A 19,789-nucleotide genomic window follows, 5' to 3' on the forward strand; every position below is an offset into this window, starting at 1 on the left:
AAAGACCAAACATTAAAATGACTTGTACACAGACATTTTGCAACAGCACACATTCAACATGGTCATTTTTGCAATTACTCACATTTGACATGGTTGTTCGTTCTTTGGTCCATGTCCCTATCGAGGACATTCCACATAACTTGTGGAAAGGTGGATCCAGGGCGGATGTATGTGTTCGTCACGTAGGTGATGAACTCTTCCATTGCAGCGTAGTGTCTCACAAGACGTCTACAGCGTCTGCCATTGACAAGTGTGTTAAAGTTAACCAGAGCAAGCGGTAGGTAACCCAGTGCCATGAGTTTGCAGATGACCCGAGCAAGAGTGTGGTCTTGGTTGTAGGGAACGGCCAATCTGAGCTCTTGGATCTTCCTCCACAGGGATTGGTTGAAATGAAAATAACAACTTCCAACCGTGGTTTGAGGGAACTCCGTTTCCAGTGCTGTCTTCAGGGAATTTTCAAAGTTGTAGACGACAAGTTGAGGGCGCCAATTGTGGTGGGTTACTCGTCGGATGGCCACTTTGACAGCTTGAAGTACTTGCCTGTAGTGTCCAATGGTTCTCTGCTCCATAAGCTCATGAACAAGAGGCAGTACAAAGCCATGATGGTTTCCCAATATGGTAAAACACTGTCTGTATGGTCGAGGGCAACTCCTAAAGGTGGCATCCATGTAAGTTGTTCTGCATTGTTGCAGCAGGGTCAGATTCTCATTTGTTGCAAACACAGTATGCTCCAATCATTGTCGGCATGTAGCAAAAAAAGGTCTTTAGCCCATGTTTGGGCTCATGAGCCTGTGACCTCCACTTCATCCACAGTGGCATTGCCACAGGGATTGACTGAAATGCCGATACTGGTGGTCTATCACCTCCTCCTTGGACTGCCTGACAACGTCGCACAAATAATGCATTGTAAACTCGTCTCACTGGCACCGTTGGATCCTGCCTCACTTGAACCACATCTTGTCGGAATTGAGCTCTGCTGACCATGGCTTCGTCCTGGGGGTGTGTATGGTCCTCCTCATGGAACCCAATCACTCTGATAACTGGATCGTCATCCTCTTCATGCAGCAGGTTTGTGTACACCTTTGCTCTGCAGTTCTGGTGCCAGCAACACCAATGAATCTTTTCGCCTCTTGTTTCATGACGGTGGAAACAGAAGTTCTGAACAACTAAACCCTTCCTCCACGGTTTCTAGCGATCAAGCTTCCATGAATAGCAGCCATTTGAGCAAACACCGTGGACCAGTCAGCACCAATGGGGCATGGCCTCGAATCGTGATCAAAATATGAGGGGGCCAGTCCTGTTCGCTATAACTCTTCACCAAATATCATGGAAATCTGTGTTGTAATATTTATGCAATTGTGCATCTGGTTTTTCAAACTGTCACAATAATAACATGCGCACAGAGAAAAAAATCTTAGAAATGTGGGAACATTTTGAGAAAACTCGGAAGCACTTTATAGTAACCATCCATAATAAGTACTTGGGAACTTATAAGCCCTCACAAAAGCGAGCTATAAGAAGAGGGCACAATGTGGGGTACTACAAACACACCAATGCATTGTTTCTAAAATCAAGGGCATTGATGTTCAAAGACCTGGTTGACTGCAAAATTGTACAAATTTTGTATAAAGCAAGGCAGAATTTATTTCCAGGAAATATTCAAAAAATGTTAGGGGTTAGAGATGGAGGGTACAACCTAAGAGGGAGAAGGAACTTAAAACAACCAAGTTTTCGTACCACACTGAAAAGTATGTGCCTATCAGTCTATGAAGTGAAACTGCGGAATAGTTTACCAGTGGATATTAAGTACTTAGTTACATTCCTAATTTTAAATGTTTTAAACCCCCCAAATCACCACATTTAAAGACCTTAAATATGTTAAATATGAACAAAGATGACAAACTTATTTACAAGAACATATTTATTTGCATTTTTTGGCAATCAGAAGAATATATGTTCCTGTTAAAATAGAGCATCCTCCGTGAAATAAAATTAATTCAGCATTACAAAAGATGACTCCAACAACACGGGATTTACTCTTACAGTACTTGCAACAGATAAGACTTGAATTAATTCAGCTCTCCATCCATCACTTTGTAAAAAATAACACCTGTACTTGCACCTGTATTTGTGTAATGACAGTGTACTCTCATGACCGTACAGTGTGATGTTATGGCTCTGTTGTTAATGCAGCACTTCAAACCACACAGCAATAGCAGCCGAAACATGTGTCTAGATTCCTGTGTGTGTAATATTTGCACAATAGTAAGACAGATGTGGGGTTTAAGGCTAAAGCTGACATTGATAGATAATTGTTTCATTTTACTGGCTCAAGAACAACATTTAATGTTTTCTCAGAGTTGTATTCTTTGAAGCAAAACTTAAAATCAGAAACTAAATCCACGCCATCATGGGAGAACTGAAATTAGCATTTTGTAATTTAAATGTTAGCAGCTTGGTAAGGCAGGGTGACAACACTGAAACTCATCCCACAACACACTGGAATGATCTCTGGTTTTAGATATCTGGTGTAAAAATAGATCATGGTCAGAGAGGAACCTTAAATCAAAACTGACCCTATTTATTGGTCAAATATACTTCACCAACTACAGCTTTTAAGCTATAGAACAAAAAAAATGTACAACTGGACTGTGAAAGTGCTTTGGATCTGTTTTTCTTTTTGTTAACTCAGGAGTCAAGACAATTCGAGATAGACTTCCTGTTTGCACAAGCCTCAGTTCCTGGTTTACTCCCTGCTGCGGGGACTATGTGGTGGTGGAGCTCCTTCTACAGGAGCTGAGCTGGGAACGGACAGCAGCTGGCCGGCGTGTATGCGTTCGTTGACGCGCAACTGACACCCATCCTGCAGCATGCGAAGAGCTATCCTGGCGATGTTGCGTGAATCGTCCAGCCCAGAGTGAGGACGACCTTCGTACTTAAGACCCATCTTCTCCAACATGGTGCTCAGCTTCGTCTGTGTGCGGGGCACCTGGGGGATGAAAACAGCTGGTTAGTGGTTGCTGTTGTTTCTAATTGGGCCTAAAGTAATTTAAAAACCATTAAGATCCTCAAAGGGACAGTTGACCACAAAAAAATATTTCTCCTCTTACCTGTATTTGTTCACAAAACCGGTTATTGAAGTGAGGTAGGGAGGGCGAACAGAAACACATCAAACTCCATCATATTTGTAAAACTAGAAAAGCACTCAGAGAGTGCAGACCTCTGCCAAGTAGGTAATATTCCCTCCCCCTCTGCATCAGATTTTGCAGGCTGCATCACAATTAGGTTATTTGCATCACTATCATTATTAGGTTATATATGCCTTCACCATGGAGACACTGTGGTGTATTTATTTTGTGCCAACACAGAATATAATATGTTTTTTTGTATTTTTCACTTTCTTTTTTTCCAGCACAGAACATTCATTTCAACTTTAGAATTACAACAATATTTATCAAGTAGAACAAGACGTGCTGTCCGGCCACCAGATGGCGCTATTTTCATCGTCTTTAGAAACTGGAATTGCTGCTGAGGCTGTCAGACCATAGAATTTATTTATTATTTTATCCACTTTGCTTCAACCAATCACCACCAAAATTTTATCCACCTTTCCTGAAAATTTCATCAAAATCTGTTAATAACTTTTTGAGTTATTCTGCAGACAAACAGACCAACGCCGGCAAAGACATAACCTCCTTGGCGGAGGTAAAAATGATTGATTTTTGGCTTAGTGCTAGCGCCCTATCATGTAAGCATTTGTTTTTGCCACTGACTGGTTCAGCTTGTTTTTTTTATGGTGATATAATTAGTTACTAGTGTCTGGTTGCTTTGGCAATGGCGATTTCTGGAAAGTTACTGGTAAAACAAAAAGCTCTATCTCTGTATGGATCCTTTCCATAACAATCTGAGCCTGTCAGTAGCAAAAACAAGAACCTGTAGTGGATGTAAATTGACAATCCAAACATGCCCCTGGTGTTAACATTGCAGGCTGTTTTGTGGTGCTCTGGCTACCACACCAAAAATTTGTTCCCATTAGTCACTTCAACACAAAGACATGGGAAAAAGGGTCCAGATTGAAAAATACCAAAGTTACCCTTTTAATGAAATGAAAAAGATCATATGGAATGTTTTGACCTTCCATGTTGACAAATATTTGTTGTTGTCATCATACAGTTTCTGTAGTAAAACATTAAAAGGGATAGTTTGGATTTTTTGAAGTGGGGACGCATGAGGTACTTATCCATGGTCAGTGTATTACCTACAGTAAATGGTGGTCAGTGTGACCCAGTTTGAATAACAGCCCCTTTCCGATGGGGAACTGAAGCCATTATATTGCTGTCTTGAAAACCACCAAGCTCCTTTGACAAAACAGTAATTTTACCTGGCTGAACATAAAACTGCTGGTCTACTGCCGCCTCGATCAGTTAGTTAGTTTGTGTTATTGTGTGACATCATTGTCTTAAATGGTTAGCTCAGATTGACCAAAGTCACACAGTAACAAACAAACTAACCGATCAAAGCAGCGGTGCACCAGCAGCTCCTGTGTTCAGTGAGGTAAAATGACTGTTTTTGTTGAAGGGGATTGGTGGCTTTGAAGAGCGCACAGATCACAGCCTCAGTTCCCCGTTAAAAAACGGCTGTCTGATGGCTAGGTGGTGAAAATATTCTTGATGTAGAGTACACTTAAACTGATAATGTTGTTTATAGGTGGCTAACACACATTTTGCTGCTGCCCGTCCACAGCAATGTATCACTTAGCTTGTGTCTGTACTCTTGCCTGCTTCTCCAAACTGGGGGTGTGCCAACCAACATCTACTGTAGGTAAACATAAATCTCATACAACCCCATTTCAAAAATTTAAAACTATCCCATAAATCAGAATGTGCTTGTGTTCCTCTTTGTTTCTTTACAAACTATTTTCTTCTGTATAGCATTGTATTTGTCCATGACTGAGGAGTAAGTGTCTGTTTTTATGGGTATGTCTATATGCTGAGCTGTCATTGTAAATAAGGATATTCTAAGAAAGATGTTTACAGTCCTCTATCTTCACAACTATTAAACACACACACCTTGTAGAAGTTCCCGTATGATTTCCTGATGTTTATCCACTTCTTTGCAAAGTGAGGATATCTAATCCGGCTGATGCGGCATTGGATGTTCAGGAACTTGCTCATATCCCAGGCCCTGAAGGTGACGCAGATAATAAATTAAGATTTCACATTATTGACAAAAAAAGGAGGACATTTAAGATCAGATTCTGTAGCGTTACTGAATTCAAACATACCCGTCAGTTAGGATGGCGTATTTATACTTTGTCCCGAGCTCCCTCTCCTGAAGCCAAATGACGGCCCGCCGAAGGACTCCTGGAAACGTGTCTGCTTCATCCACCATTTTCTGATCAACAACACACTATTTTATTCATGTACACAAAGACAATGACACTGTCAAAGAAGACACTAATATAAACTGAGCTGAACCAACCTGCGTTATTCCTGTTAACTTCACACAGAAGTCTGACAGCTGTGGGTTTAACTCTGGTTTCACATATTCCTGAAATGAGTCCACCTGCAGAATAAATGACATAACATATTGATGAATACAAAACTCACTCTGACGATCAAAACCTGAACATCCCAAACTCAACTTACGATTTCTAAGGTGTGTGTGCTGACGAGAACCATGGGGAACTCAATGATTTCATGATGGAAGTCTGCAGGATTATCCTCTTCACACGTTGCCTCAAAGTCCACCACACAGATGTAGTCGTAGTAGGTGTCAGTGGGTCCTCCCTCTGCGGCAGACTGCAACAGCTTCTGCTTCTTATAGTGGCTCTTCAACCTCTTCTTCATCACATCCTTTACACCTCTGCACACACACACAGAAAAAAGAGGAGGTTCAGGACTCACTGCTATATGTTGTGAGGTTCAGTAGCTTTAAATACTGGAGGCAGAAAAGTTTAGGAACTGAGATTTTCACATTTGAATTACATTTTTGTGTTCAGTCTGATTCTTAATTTGCATTGGAATGCATTGTCAGCTTCTCATCTTCAAACTATTTTACTACTTGTAGATCCTTTTAAACTGTACGTTAATAGGTTAAACTTTTATTACATTAAACACTATATTTCTATATGAATACAGACAAACATTGGTACATACACCGTATCATAACATAATGTTACACATCAGTCTGGTGTAGGGTTGCAAAGGGTCAGGAAATTAACAGTAATTGAACAGAATGTAAAGCCTGGGAATTTTTGCACAATTTCAATATAAATAGTGAACCTTTTAATAGGGAAAAAATCCTAATATTATCCTCCTGAGACCCTGTGTCCTCATATGAGGACAGCACATTTTGGGTTTACTGCATCTTTACTTCATTCTACTTAACTCAGACCTGTTGTCCTTGTTCGTGGACACTTTTTTGTGCCATCTAGTGGTAGTAAGAGCACAATACACTAATCCATGTAAAAACAAGATTGCAGCCATCTCTGCCAAGTCAGACTGCAGCTGACCCCGACAGGAAAGTACACAAGGTCCAAAACCTGATCACATTTTATGGCTGAGACTTGTTTACTGAAGACTAATAAAGTTTATAGTTTGATATGACAACAAATTCGACCAATTTAAGCAACAGTAACAAGATACGATGCTGTTATTTCGGAAGTACTCGTTTGAGGACATTGGGACTTTATTATCGACTATGTTTCTTTTTCTATACTTAACGGGTCCTACTGATCCCAAATAGCTAGGAGAAATTAAAAACGCATAACAAACAAAAGTTAAGGTCTCAGGAGGATATAAAAAATGCACGGTACTGCGAAGATCAAAAAACCGAACACTGGCATGGGTCTATTTGGAAAGAATTAGGTTGATTCACACAAGTGGAATTAACACAAGTGACAAAACAGACATTATTTAACACTTTATTTTAAGTTGTAAACATCTTTTAATCAAAAGGTTATGGCATCCATTACCCCCAGTTTCCACCAGATGCGTGTTGGTTGCTTCTGCGCTCCGGCACGGCACTTGTGCCGATAGGATTCAGTTCTAGTCAATGTGTGTGTTTTCACCGGCTGCGGCTGTGCTGCGTTCCGGCTCCGTCTCAGCTGCGGCACTCCAAAGCCCTCCGCAACAGATACGCAGGACCTCTATTTTTGCCGGACGCTGCAGCGCAACGCAGCAATTCAGCACAGAGCAGATCGTGGCGGATCATATTTCCCTGCACTACACCTTGAAAACTACATAATGGACAGAGGCAGGCCTGAAGTCAACAGGTCAGAGGTTTTCAGATGGCATTTCAGGCCGCTGACACCATGGACGAGGAGATATTAATCATGGAGGTGCACCGAGATGTCTTCCGGAGCTGCACCGCTCTGCACAGCAAACGCAGCCAGTGGGTGTTGACGGACGGCAGAGCACGCAGCAGATAACCAGCGCTGCCGTTCCGCAATGGACACGCATCCAGTAACAGTCTCTTCCTCTTGTCTATCGCTCATCTTCTGCTTGGTGTGTGCTGTGTGACGGACTGCATGTGCATAGGGAGAGGGGCTGACTGAGAGCGCAGAGCAAGGAGCCGCTTCAGATATGCTTTTCTGAAGCAAGAGAAAAGCTGACATGTTCTTTTTTTTTTTTTTAAAAAAAGAAAACATCGCACGTCCTGCGATGTGACTATCGCACATGCGCACATCACGGTTTTATATTTTTGGTTTTATATACCTCTTATTCATTATATTTATATATCTGTACTTATTTCTATCCTCGTGCTGTTGCAACAACTGAATTTCCCGTGTGAAGATCAATTAAGGCTTATCTTATCTTTACCCCATTGTGATCACCATTACCTCGTGTCCAGCTGCAGCTCTGCTAACTTGGTCCGAAGCTCCTCCTTGGACATGCGGTTGATGTGTCCGTTAGCCAAAGCGATCTCTTTGTACACAGGATGACTGAAGTCATTGTTGGACTGAGACGTGGACACCTGAGGTGCAGATTCTCCAGCGGGACATATCCTGCTGCAAGGCTTTGCCTAAGGAGGAATTACATCAGTCAGTATGTGTCACAGAAACATCACATACAGAGCATTAAACAAGCTGTAGGTCTATTTTGTTTATCATAAGGGAGTAAAGTCCAAAAAGTGTCAGCTGATCATCTGTAAAGGTCCACAGGTCACAAAGGTCACTCAATATCTTTCGAAATTAGAAAACTGAAAAACTGAACTGAATGAAAAACATTCTTTGGAAAGAGTTACGCCATGATAGGCTATCAGAAAATCTTCAATGTTCTTTAGCAAAGTTTCTAAAAGTCTCTTGTTGAGGTATGAAAGCCTTCCCTCATTCCCTTTTGTAGTGTTTTGATGATGGTGGTAAATGTTTTTCTCTTACTTTGTATATATTTGTATATGACCAAAGAAAGACTACTTCATAATAAATAATCATCTTTTAAATCACACATTTATGGTTTGTTGTATTATACTATGATTATTCATTATATATACATGTAACTATTTGTAACACCAGTTACTTTTACTTATGATTTATCTTCAGTTGCTCTGATATAGTTTCTATTTTGGCTTTATATGCCTCTTATTAACTTTTTTTTTTAAACTCCTCTATATATTTGTTTACTTATTTATATTATTGTGCTGCTGCAGCAACCAAATTTCCCTTGTAGGGATCAATTAAGATTTGTCTCATCTTATGATCCCTCAGCGTGAATGAATAATTATCATTTTCAGCCATTTTATATCTGAATTATTTTAATCCCCTGCTTTTCTTTTATGTCCAATGCAGGGGAGGGGAAAGTGGTGTTCCTGTGCTATATGCATTCATTCTTTTATTGACTGACTGCTTTATTCCCAAACAAAATCAATCAATCAATCAATCAAAGAACAATTAAACTTAAAGAAAAAAAAGGGAGAAAATGGGACATTTAAGTTTCTGTGCAGGTGACAATAGAATATTAAAACATACTAAGACATGAGTGGAGAGTAACACAGTGACATTACATTTTCTGTACTTAAATACAATTTTAAGGAACATGTACATGAAAGAAATGGGTAGCAGGAGCATTACTGGTGTCCCTAAAACCAACAGTGCTCATGGAAAGGAACACATAAAACAAACAAGAGGAAAACTTACTGCCACAAAAAAGGCATAAATACTTCAGGTCAAGGTACTCAAGATGGCTTGAAAAATATGAAAGGCCTTTATTTCAACAGGCTAGGAACATTAATAATACACTCTGTGTGTGTGTGTGTCACTACACCCTGAGGAAGGAAGGCACAAGCCAATATGTGTTGGGGTATTTTTAATGTTTATAGTGCTTTGAAATTAAGGTGTTTTATATTTTTCAAACCATTCTGAGTACCTAGACCTGGATTATTTGAAGTATTGTACACAACTGAAGTATTTCCATTTTATGCTCCTATACTTCTGCTTCACTTCATCTAAAGAGTAAATCATGTAGTATTTACTTCACTATATTTATTTGACACATTTAATTACTGGTTTGTAGATGTAAATTAATATTAAAATATTATCCAACATAACAAATTAAATAAGACGTATTTCTATAGATTAAGCTACCCAGCACTATATGAAAATATTTCAATTTAGCTCCACATTAACTAACTGCAACAATAATGATGCTTACATATGGATACCTCAACATTTATAAACGAGTACTGTATTTGACATGTACAGTTTCATTAAAATCTACAGCTTTCAGTATCATAAAACACTACAACTTATTGTAAACATGGAAATACAATGAGGATACACTGCTGCTCATGCTTGTGTACTTTTACTTAAGATTTTAAAAGTAGGACTTTACTTGTAACAGAGTGATTCTACACTATTGTATTGCTGCGTTTAACATTTTTTGAGTAAGTTTTTCACCACTGCAAAAATAACATTGTGACCTTTTAACGCCCAAATTTAGAAAATGGCTGCTTTAATATCTGGATCACACTAACGCGTTAATGTAGGATTAGCTTTAATTTAGCATTTAGGGTTTAAATTGTAGCTGTATTAAATGTAACTGTGAACCAAGCACTTGTTCATATTAACCTGTGTGCTGTTACTGGATCTTTACACATTAGAAACTCAGCATTCAATTGTTTGCATTTCAGTGACACCATCAGAGCATTATCATGATGCTAACGTTAGCTCGCTGCTAATACCAACCTTTTCGTCTTCTCTTGTGCTTGACATCTTCACATTGACGTCCTCGGCGTGAATGTTCTCCTTGTGCTCATCCATTTAAAGTGGAAGAAACTACTCGGCGATTAAAAAACTATAATCTAACGTGGATTCGTGAAAATAACGTTTCAACATAACGGTTTAGCCGCACATGCTAACATTAGCTAACAGGACAGCAAACATTCCGGTGTCACTTCTTCACGGTCCTCCACTTTAAAGCCGCTCAGTACAACGTTGATTCATTCAGTTATTATTAAAACAGACGTCGAAGTTAATCGATATTGGCATATTTAAGCGATAAGGTTATTATTTCAGCGCCAGGTGCAGGTATGGACGTGTGAGAGACCTCCACAGCAACATTAAACTTTTTTTTAAGGTGAACGGTTATGACGACTTCCGGTTTGCGCCAAAACAGAGTGAAGCGTACTCACTGCCGCCATCTTGTGTTGCGGATGATACAAACAACTACGGAATATGTTTTTGACACATCTTTTCTAAAATAATAATAATAATAATAATAATAATAATAATAACAACATAATATAGAAGCTTAATATAAATAACTAATTTTACTTTATTATTTTAATATTTTTTAGGGATTAACATTAATATCCATACCTGCAGATTATCTAATAGACACCATAACTTTTATTTATGTATTTTGATGAGTTCTTTCTCAAATTTATTTCAAAGATGTTAAGAAAAAAAAAACATGTCAAAATTGTGGCTGATGTTTGTTTATTTATTATATTATTGGCCTCTACATTATACACTGTAGTGTCTTGCCTGTTTTTAAAGTGTTTATTTTTTTCCTTTCTTTGTAATTTTCATTTATTTATATTCATTTTGCATCACTAAATAAAGCCATGGTTCTCACCAAGGGGTCCGGGGATCCCCAGGGATCCTTGAGGGAGTTCTAGGGGGTAATAATCAAATGAGTTACATGCTGATCTGTGATTAAATTGTGCATTTATTCTCATGTAAATCTAGATTTGGAGACAAAAATTCCAAAATGTTCATGTGTATATCGCCTTGTATTTCAGTCGGTCAGCTCCAGTTGTTTCTAAACATGCTATATAAATACTTAATTTGATTTTGCAGAGCTGAAATTAGACATAACATCTTTAGTAATGCAGGAGCTATTTGTTTGGTTAATGGTGGGTTATTGATGTTATCTATAAAAATAACCTGTCCACTTACATTATAACATACAGGTGTACAATATAAAATTTGTGTAATGTATAAAATTATATGTTAATCAGACTGAATGTAAAACCTTTGAACATCATGCATAAAGATAGGATTAACAAGATATATCTAACATGATTTTTTAAATGTTTACTGTTGTTTTTATCTTACTAGTGTTTATTATAATCACAGTTGTCTTCTTTACATCTCAAATTCGTATCTATAAATAACCTTTTTTGAACATTAAGATGTTGGACACAGTTGATGTGTAATTTCCTGTCTGATAGCTAGGTGTCAGTCTCCTCTAAGTTTTATTCCCTGCCATGCATGAACACATACAGTGGATTATAATGTACACAGGCCTTAAGTCAATGTTCTTGACACAGTGCAGGTGTTTGACTCTAACCTGCCTTGGTAAATCATGAGGAAAATAACCCGTGGCAGAAACAGAGTGAAGAGCAGCAGGACAGAAAAGCAGCAAAACACTGTCTGAATAATGAATCTGAGGCCGGCAACACTGGATGAAAGATTCATGATCCACCAAACAGCTGGAACATGTTCATGAAGCTCTGACAGGTCCATCAGTGTGAAGGCTTCTGGGATGAGAGAGTGTCTCATCAGATCAGATCAGATCAGATCAGATCAAAATCTTAATGGAGATCAATCAAATCCAACTGACATTTATTTCAAGATGCATCTGCGTCGAGTTCATGTCCTGTCAGTCATCTGTCATCGATTCACTTCCTCTCTACAGGCAACATCACAGTGTAGAAATACTGATACAAGTAAAAGTCCTGAATTCAGGTATTGTATTGACATCAAAATATACTTAAGTAAAATTACACATTGTGCAGAACGGCCCATTTGAGACTCATAATATATAAGTGGATTATAATTATTGATGCACTGATGTGTGATGCTAATTCTAATTACTTTTTATATACTGCTGTATAGCTTTATCTTTATTGAGACCTGGATCGAAATCAAATTTCTTGTGCTGTGTTTAGGTGCCTTTCACAAGAATTTAAACTTTTGAACCCAAAGCAAATTAGTTGGATTTCTTTTGAAAACATGGGGAAAGGGACAATGAGCAATTTGGCAGGAAATGTCCCAAAAATTGTAAGAAATTAGTCATTTAGAAAATTGTAAAAATAAATAAATAAATCCATGAAACTGTATTTATGATTATCATGATAATATCTTTACATTTTTGCAGAATTATTATTATTTTTAAGCAGATTTTCAAGACATAATTATATTTCTATTTTTTATTTTACTTTATTTTATTTTGTTGCTGTTTTCGGGTAATTTTCTGATTTGTTTTTATTTTTTAAACTAATTATATAATAATAAAAGTATATACTATATTATAAATAATTATTATATTTTCCATTAATAATCTGAATCTGTAACTGAAAACAAAATATATTTTAAAAAAGTGGAGTAAAATGTACAGTGTCTTCTTCTAAAATGTAGTGAAGTAGAAGTATAAAGGAATCAAAGTAAATTAAGTACAGTAAAAGTACCTTACATAGTACAGTATCTGTGTAAATCTACCCTCCACTACACTTATCTTAAAGTTTTGGAAATGTATCAGATTTTTGTGCCAATATACGACAGCAAAAAGTGGACTGACCTGCAGTTAACTTTAAGTACTAAAGATCTAGAATAAAGATCTTGGATTTTAGAGGCTTCATAAATCACATCAGTCAATGACTATACTTACTCATAAACTTCATGAAAACACATCTGTTTGCCTAGAACTGTGTTTAATATGCCACTAAAGCCATCAGATATAAGACTCTCTTCTTCAATTGAAAAGGAGCATTTAAAAAAATCAGTTCCACGTCCTTGATAAAGTTTTAGTCCCCCCCAGACAACACAACATTTCCACAGTAACCATGTCTGACAGCCGCACACACTGAGCTTGTCACCATCCACCATTATAAACTGATTTGTTTTTCCATGACGGTCAACAACTCAGTCTGTCTGATCCTTGTCTCTCATCGCGGCTACTCTGAAATGTTCATCAGTTTAAATTAATTATTGTTTCTGTGCAGAGAGTTACACAAGAGGATTAAATTGACAGTGTTATCAATGTTTTTCTTTTACTGTTGAGGGGAAAACCAATAAAAGTATTTTATGATGTTTTCAATGAGCCACAATACAAAGGAAAAATGTGATTTTCTTTTTAAAAGGGACAGTTCATCAACATTTTAGTCTAGATTGTTTTATCTTCAACACATCAGAGTGACTGCAGAGGGGCCACAAAATTAATGTTTGAGAATTTAAGTTTTAAAGGAGCAGTGTGCAGATTTAGTGGCATCTAGTGGTGAAGATAGCAGATTGCAACCAGCTGAAACTTCTCCTGGTTAGAATTCCTTCAGTGTTTATTGTTCAGGAGGTTTTTACCAGGAGCTGAATTATCCACAGAGGTCTCTTCCTCTCCAAAACAAACAAACCAGGTGATTTAAATGGGTTAAAACACTGAATAAAGCAGTTTGATTTGTCACACAGGGCTGCCAACTATGGTGGCTGATGAGAAACCACAAATGGTCCTATCTAGAGCCACTGTTTTGTTTGGCCATTCTGGGCTACTGTAGAAACATGGCTGACTCTGTGGACGAGGACCCGCTCCCTATGTAGATATAAACACTACATTCTGAGGTAACAAAAACACAATGATTCTTTTTTTCCAGTGATTATTCACTAAAGAAAACATACTTGTTATTTTATATTCCATTTCTGGCAATATGTCCACCTAAATCCTACACGCTGGAGCTTTTAAGTTTTTTGGGTCAAAAATACAAATATGTCTGAAAATACACATTAACATGTATCTAACTTAAAAAAAATTAACTGAGGAAAGTGAAGATGGTGAGGCTAAAGCAGCTAGCCGTGCTACAACTGCTGCTGAATTAGCAGCTACAAACGAGAGAAGGCCCAAAAATATTCACAGAATCATCTCAAGTACGACTCAATTTTGTAAAATATATGTTGTAGGGGCCCCTGCTCCGTCTTTCTTTCAGCTCAGGGGTCCTTAGCCTAAAAAAAAACATTGAAGACCCCAGGAAAAAAATTAGCTTTCAATTTTGGGGTGTACTGTCCCTTTAAATTTCAGCAGTCTGGCTACTATTTATGATTTATCCTACAAATGTAAGTGCAGGTAAGAGCAAACTTATTATTTCTTGATTTTAAAAATGAAATAAAGTGTTTCAAAAGTAATGGAAAAATGTAGTTCATGTATATTTTATGAGGACATTGTGACAAATTGTGACAAGCAAATAATTCTGAATAATTCTGACTTAAATGAACCATTAAAAAACATCTAAAAATAAATATTCTAACCGTAGAGAGCATCCTTCAGTTGGGTTTTCTCCTCAGCAGCGCTCCACGCCGTGCAGCTGGTGTTTGTCAAAGTCTTTTACACCCATTTTATGTATGAATTCCTTATCATGCTCTCAGAGCTGTTTGATCCCCGTCCTTACATCACATCACACAGCCTGTCTGATGAGTCATGTATAATAAATGAGATGTTAGGAATGGGAAACAGGAAAACAGGGGAACTGATAGGAAACAGAAGATCTGGAACCATTTTAGAAAAACAGAGATTTATTTTCTCTTTTGAAAAAACAAAAACTAAAGCACACAGAAGAAACATAAACGTGAAAATATAGAGAACAGCTTTGGAGAGGAGGAGCACATCTCTCCTGAAGAGCAGACAAATAATTTCTGAGCCAATTTGGAAAAAAGAAAAACATCAGAGACTGATGGTAAGAAAACAAAGTAGTAACAGTGTTACTTAAAAAGGCTTGTGTGCCTTAAAAATCTCCATATTTGGCTTTCGAAGGGAAACAGAATACAAAGGAGGAGGAAATAAGCTGCATTGAAAAGGCATCAGTCCCAGTTCACCCCCCTCATCATCATCATCACAGTGATACAGGGTTGGGGAGCATGGAGCTACATTGTTCAGTTTCCTCTGTCTAATCTGTGTTGCTGCATTCAGGTCACGTGGGAAAAACAGTCGCTATAGTGTTGATATTAACTGGTAAATGCTGCTTGGGAATTTTAGGTTACTGACACTTCAGTATTTTAGTACAATAGACAAACTTATTTCATGTAAAACAATCTTCATCGTCCAAGTCATTAAAATATGACAGCAGGGCAGGACTTCCTGTGCCCGTTTCATCTCATATGAGTCACTTCCCAGCGGTGAGAGTGAAAAAGCTGAGAGGAATTATCATGAGTAACAGAAATATGTTCGCAGTAATCACTCATGCTCTCTGCGTGCCATGAAACAAGTTTCAACAGGTGGGAATCCCTTCAGGTCAGGACTTTGAACTCTCAGGAACGCTTTGCTGTTGTTATTCCCACAGGACATGAAGGCAGCACGACATCAAAGGCTTCACACAGACGTCAATTTGTTCTGTTCGCCTTGTAAAAAAAAAAAGGCAATTCAATAAAAATCAAGCATACGCGCGTTTAGAGTTTTCCTCTAATCATCTCGGCCGTCCTCACAGGTCACATGCTAGCTGCTTGTTGCTAAAGCCGCAGTCTTTGTGTAAAGCACGTCAACGCAGGAGTTTTTTTTCTCAATTAGCTTTGAGAAGCAAAACAGTAACCCGACAAACATCAAACTGATTTTACAGGACGAAAACCCCCAAAGCATCAAATCAACAAGACGGGAGGCAGTTTGAAAGCTTTCCTTTAAAAAGGAATAGTTTGACATTTTGGGAAATAAGCTTAGGAACACTGATACAGAGAGGAAGGTGAGACTGATATCACCCTCATGTCTGTACAGTAAATATAAAGCCACAGCCTGTTAGCTTAGCATAAAGATTGGAAACAGAGGTAAACAGCTGGTCGGAGTCAAACAAAATCTACCAATGAGCACCTCAAAGGCTCTCTCACTGATTAACATGTGACTTTGTGTGTTTACAGCAGGTTGCAGCAAGTTGATGCAGATTCCACCCAATAAATAGTCCTGCACAATATTTTCTGTACAGATCAAACAATATATATATATATATATATATATATATATATATATATATATATATATATATATATGTAGAATGTTGATTAGTGAGCTTTACAGAAGCTGGTAGGTGGAGTTTGTTACTGTCTGACAGAGCCAGGCTAGCTGTTTCCCCTTGTTTCCCATCTTAATGCTAAGCTAAGCTAATCGTCTCCTGACCTAGCTTCATGTAGACATGAGCGTTGTTAGTAGAGATGCACCGATTGACATTTTCTCAGCCTATTCTGATTTCAGATTCTCTAAAATTCTGACCTGCTAACTCCAATTCTCTCTCTTTCTAAGAGCTATAATCGACAGCATGCACAAACATACTTGGAACTTTTCTTAAAAACCCTGGAAACTTTGCTGAAATAATTCATATGTGGTATCAAATATGAGTCTCATTAAGCATCCACAAACCATTTCTCAGGATTGTGGAGGTGTGATCAGATCACGTTTACTTAACAGCTCCCTTTCAGCTCAAGTACCGTTAAGGCCCGAACGTACTCAGCGTATTCTAAGCGGAGCGGACTCCGCGAGGAATGTCCGCAGTCATTCGGGCTTTCACAATCGAGCACACTTCCGCGTTGTAGTTTCCTGTAAAAATGTCTGAAAAATCCTTGCAATGTGGAAAATACATGTCAAGCAGTCACTGGTGCGCGGAGCAGAGTCCGTGCGGTCGTAAAATCTGAGCTTTGCGTGCACAGGGCTTGTGGACATCCGCTTTGAGTCCGCGCGGACCTCCACAGAGTCTGTTCCGCGTACTTTCTGCCCGAGTACGTTCGGGCCTTTACCGTTTCCTTTCAGTCACTGGCATTGAAACGTTTTGCTGCAATGGAATCAACTACCAAATTTATCACATGGACCTACTTGGTTCAAAAGCTAACTAGCCTAACTAGCAAACTACGGTAGGGGCTGAACACATGCGGTGAGGAAATCAGACTTTTAGACCCAGCACAATGAATGGTTAAGTTTCACTATCATAGCGCCAACAATTCTGCTGCTCCTTCTGTTCCGAGAGAACGTTCTGCGTTCTGAGAATGGTATTGGAAAGCTACATATATTCCAACAGCGCACCTCATGAATGGTCTAGCTCCAAAAATAGAAAATCCAAACGTGGCAGCAGACATAATGGCTGGCGGCCACAAATAATAACTGTGGGGGAAACTCTGCACTGACATTAAACAGCATTAGCTTGTCTATGTGAAACTTTACATCTTATTGTCAACTACCCCAGAGGTCTGCTAGTTATCTAAACGGTAAACCATCCATATTTGTGTTTTCATCGAGCTATACCCTCTGGACTACGCTAAATGTTTTAGCGTAGTCCAGTCTGCTAGCTAGTTTAACACCGCAGCTTTCAAACCATGTGCAGTGCGCGAGGGAATGGATTACAACTTCTGACAATAGTCTGTTTGTGACGTGAATCATCGTGTGGGGGCGTGCAAGTAAATTTGATCGGCACAGGGTCAGCTCCATGTGGAGCAAGCTAAAAATCTACCGATTTCGTTCACCAGCTGATCAATCGGTGCATCTCTAGTCGTTAATGTTCTCACCAACCTCTCACCAATAAAATGAACATTTCACAAAATGTGAAACAACTTCCTAAACACATTAGACACACACACAAGCAGGCGTACATGACATGAACACACACTCAGACAAACACAAACACACAACAGCTTAAAAATGTCCTTTTTAATGAGACACTGACAAGAAAGAAAGAAAGAAAGAAAGAAACGTCACATAAATACAGAAGAGTTGAGTACACCCAGTACCAATCACCCTTCAGGTGGATGTGTCTTTGTGTTGTCACAGCTGGCTGGTGTACGAGGAGGCGTACTGTGTGCGGGCTCAACGCTGCTCGACTGGACACAAACCGCCAGCGAGTGTTTGTTTAGAGGTGTGAGGTGGTGCTATCACAGATACACTTCCCTTTAAAGGGCAGGAAATAATCGCTGTATTTCCATGCACCAACGATATTCTCTATATTTAGATTTTAGCGCGTGTTGTTGGTGCGATCCAGAATCTTCTGACGACCACATGAGAGCAGGTGACGAGTCACAAAGCCAATAATGCGGCTGATCACTTCCAGCTGATTGATCTTTTAGTGGTCTGATACTTTGGACTGTAGTGATGCACTTTAATGTCAGTGTGTGCAAAGTGTGTGTGTTTGCACCTGCAGCCTTTGTCACAGTTATATTTATATCAGCTTACATCTGTGTGTTGGAATTACAGTAGAGGTGCATTCTGGGAAAGGCTGTGTATTTGTGTGGACCCATTTAGACATGCAAAGCACAGCCATAAATCACAGCGGGGCCCAAAATCTCTGGGGAACTGGGGCTGGTGTAAGGCTACATGTAAACTCCCTCCCCAGTGTTTTTGCGTTGCCATGACAACACACCTCGCAGAGAATTTCACTCCAGGGTCGGCGTATGTTTTCTGGTCTCACTTGTGCTCTTGTGCATCAGTGCGGGAGGAGCAATCGTTCCAGCGCGCACGGTAGATGTTCCCAGTTCTTCCACAGCAGCGCCAACACGGACACGCCCACGCAGGTAAGTGCCAGGTGGAGGCGGCTACGCAGCAGCGGGGCGGTGAACTTGGCTGCCGTGGAAACGCACACGAGGATCACGGTGACGATAGCAAGCATGATGTTGATGCACTTCCCCAGCAGCACCTTTGCGTCGGTGTTTTCCAGCTGAACCGTCTGCTGCTGCTGCTGATGGAGCTCCAGCTTAGACACACGAGTCTGGCACGACTCCAGGACCTCCTACACACACACACACACACACACGCACACGCACACACACACACACACACACACACACACACAATCTGGTTGAGATCAGGGAAATACTGGAGAGCAGTGACTCATAGGGGAAGGGCAGTGAAACTGGAGGATTAGATATGAGTTGACATCAGCTGCATTAGAAAAGAACACGAGTTGTGTTTAACATTACAAATGAACTGGAGATGCTGAAGGCAACTCGGTGGCTCAGGTGAGTCTTACTTGTCTTTTTCTATAAAAAGACAAACATCCCAAATTGAAAACAAAAATGGGAATTGTACAGCCAATTAAAAAAGAACAGAATTTTCCTTTTAATGGTACCAATATTACTAAACATAGAAATACAGGAGGTTACCGAATTACATAACAACCTAGTCAAATCAGCTCAAACTACAATACCCATGATCCTTAGCCACTTTTGGAAATATTAAGCTCTTTAGCAGAACCATTTCTAATGGATTGTGTCATTGTTCACTGGCGCTCTGTAAATACACTCTGTGATTTCAACATTGGATTAATGTGCTAACTGGCTAACTAGTGTCCAGACAGTCTTCCGGTTTCCCTTTATGAATGATGAATGGAGGGGTACGTCCTCTCA

The 19,789-nt window shown here is 39.2% G+C and overlaps 3 protein-coding genes across 6 annotated transcripts in view; 1 reads left to right on the plus strand and 2 right to left on the minus strand.

The window, feature by feature from the left end:
• The window catches only part of dclre1c (DNA cross-link repair 1C, PSO2 homolog (S. cerevisiae)), a 126,997-nt gene that overhangs the window by 88,291 nt on the left and 18,917 nt on the right, over nt 1-19,789 (plus strand). The gene's annotated exons all lie outside the window — the stretch shown is intronic.
• Nucleotides 1,931-10,578, minus strand: eri1 (exoribonuclease 1). Its single transcript, XM_049566902.1, has 7 exons — nt 10,184-10,578; nt 7,844-8,025; nt 5,649-5,865; nt 5,482-5,565; nt 5,285-5,394; nt 5,070-5,184; nt 1,931-2,989 (listed from the first exon to the last, which is right to left on the minus strand). The coding sequence occupies exons 1-7, from the start codon at nt 10,256-10,258 to the stop codon at nt 2,747-2,749; spliced, it is 1,026 nt and encodes a 341-aa protein (XP_049422859.1). The 5' UTR covers nt 10,259-10,578; the 3' UTR covers nt 1,931-2,746.
• Nucleotides 16,262-19,789, minus strand: part of tmcc3 (transmembrane and coiled-coil domain family 3) — a 67,244-nt gene continuing 63,716 nt past the window's right edge. For both annotated transcript variants that reach the window (XM_049566883.1, XM_049566884.1), the window contains exon 5: nt 16,262-19,173. In XM_049566883.1, the coding sequence (XP_049422840.1) occupies nt 18,871-19,173 (303 nt within the window). In that variant the 3' untranslated portion in view covers nt 16,262-18,870. The remainder of the gene's footprint in view (nt 19,174-19,789) is intronic.

This window comes from Epinephelus fuscoguttatus, linkage group LG22 (assembly GCF_011397635.1).
Source record: "Epinephelus fuscoguttatus linkage group LG22, E.fuscoguttatus.final_Chr_v1".
In the NCBI taxonomy this organism is placed as follows: Eukaryota; Metazoa; Chordata; class Actinopteri; order Perciformes; family Serranidae; genus Epinephelus; species Epinephelus fuscoguttatus.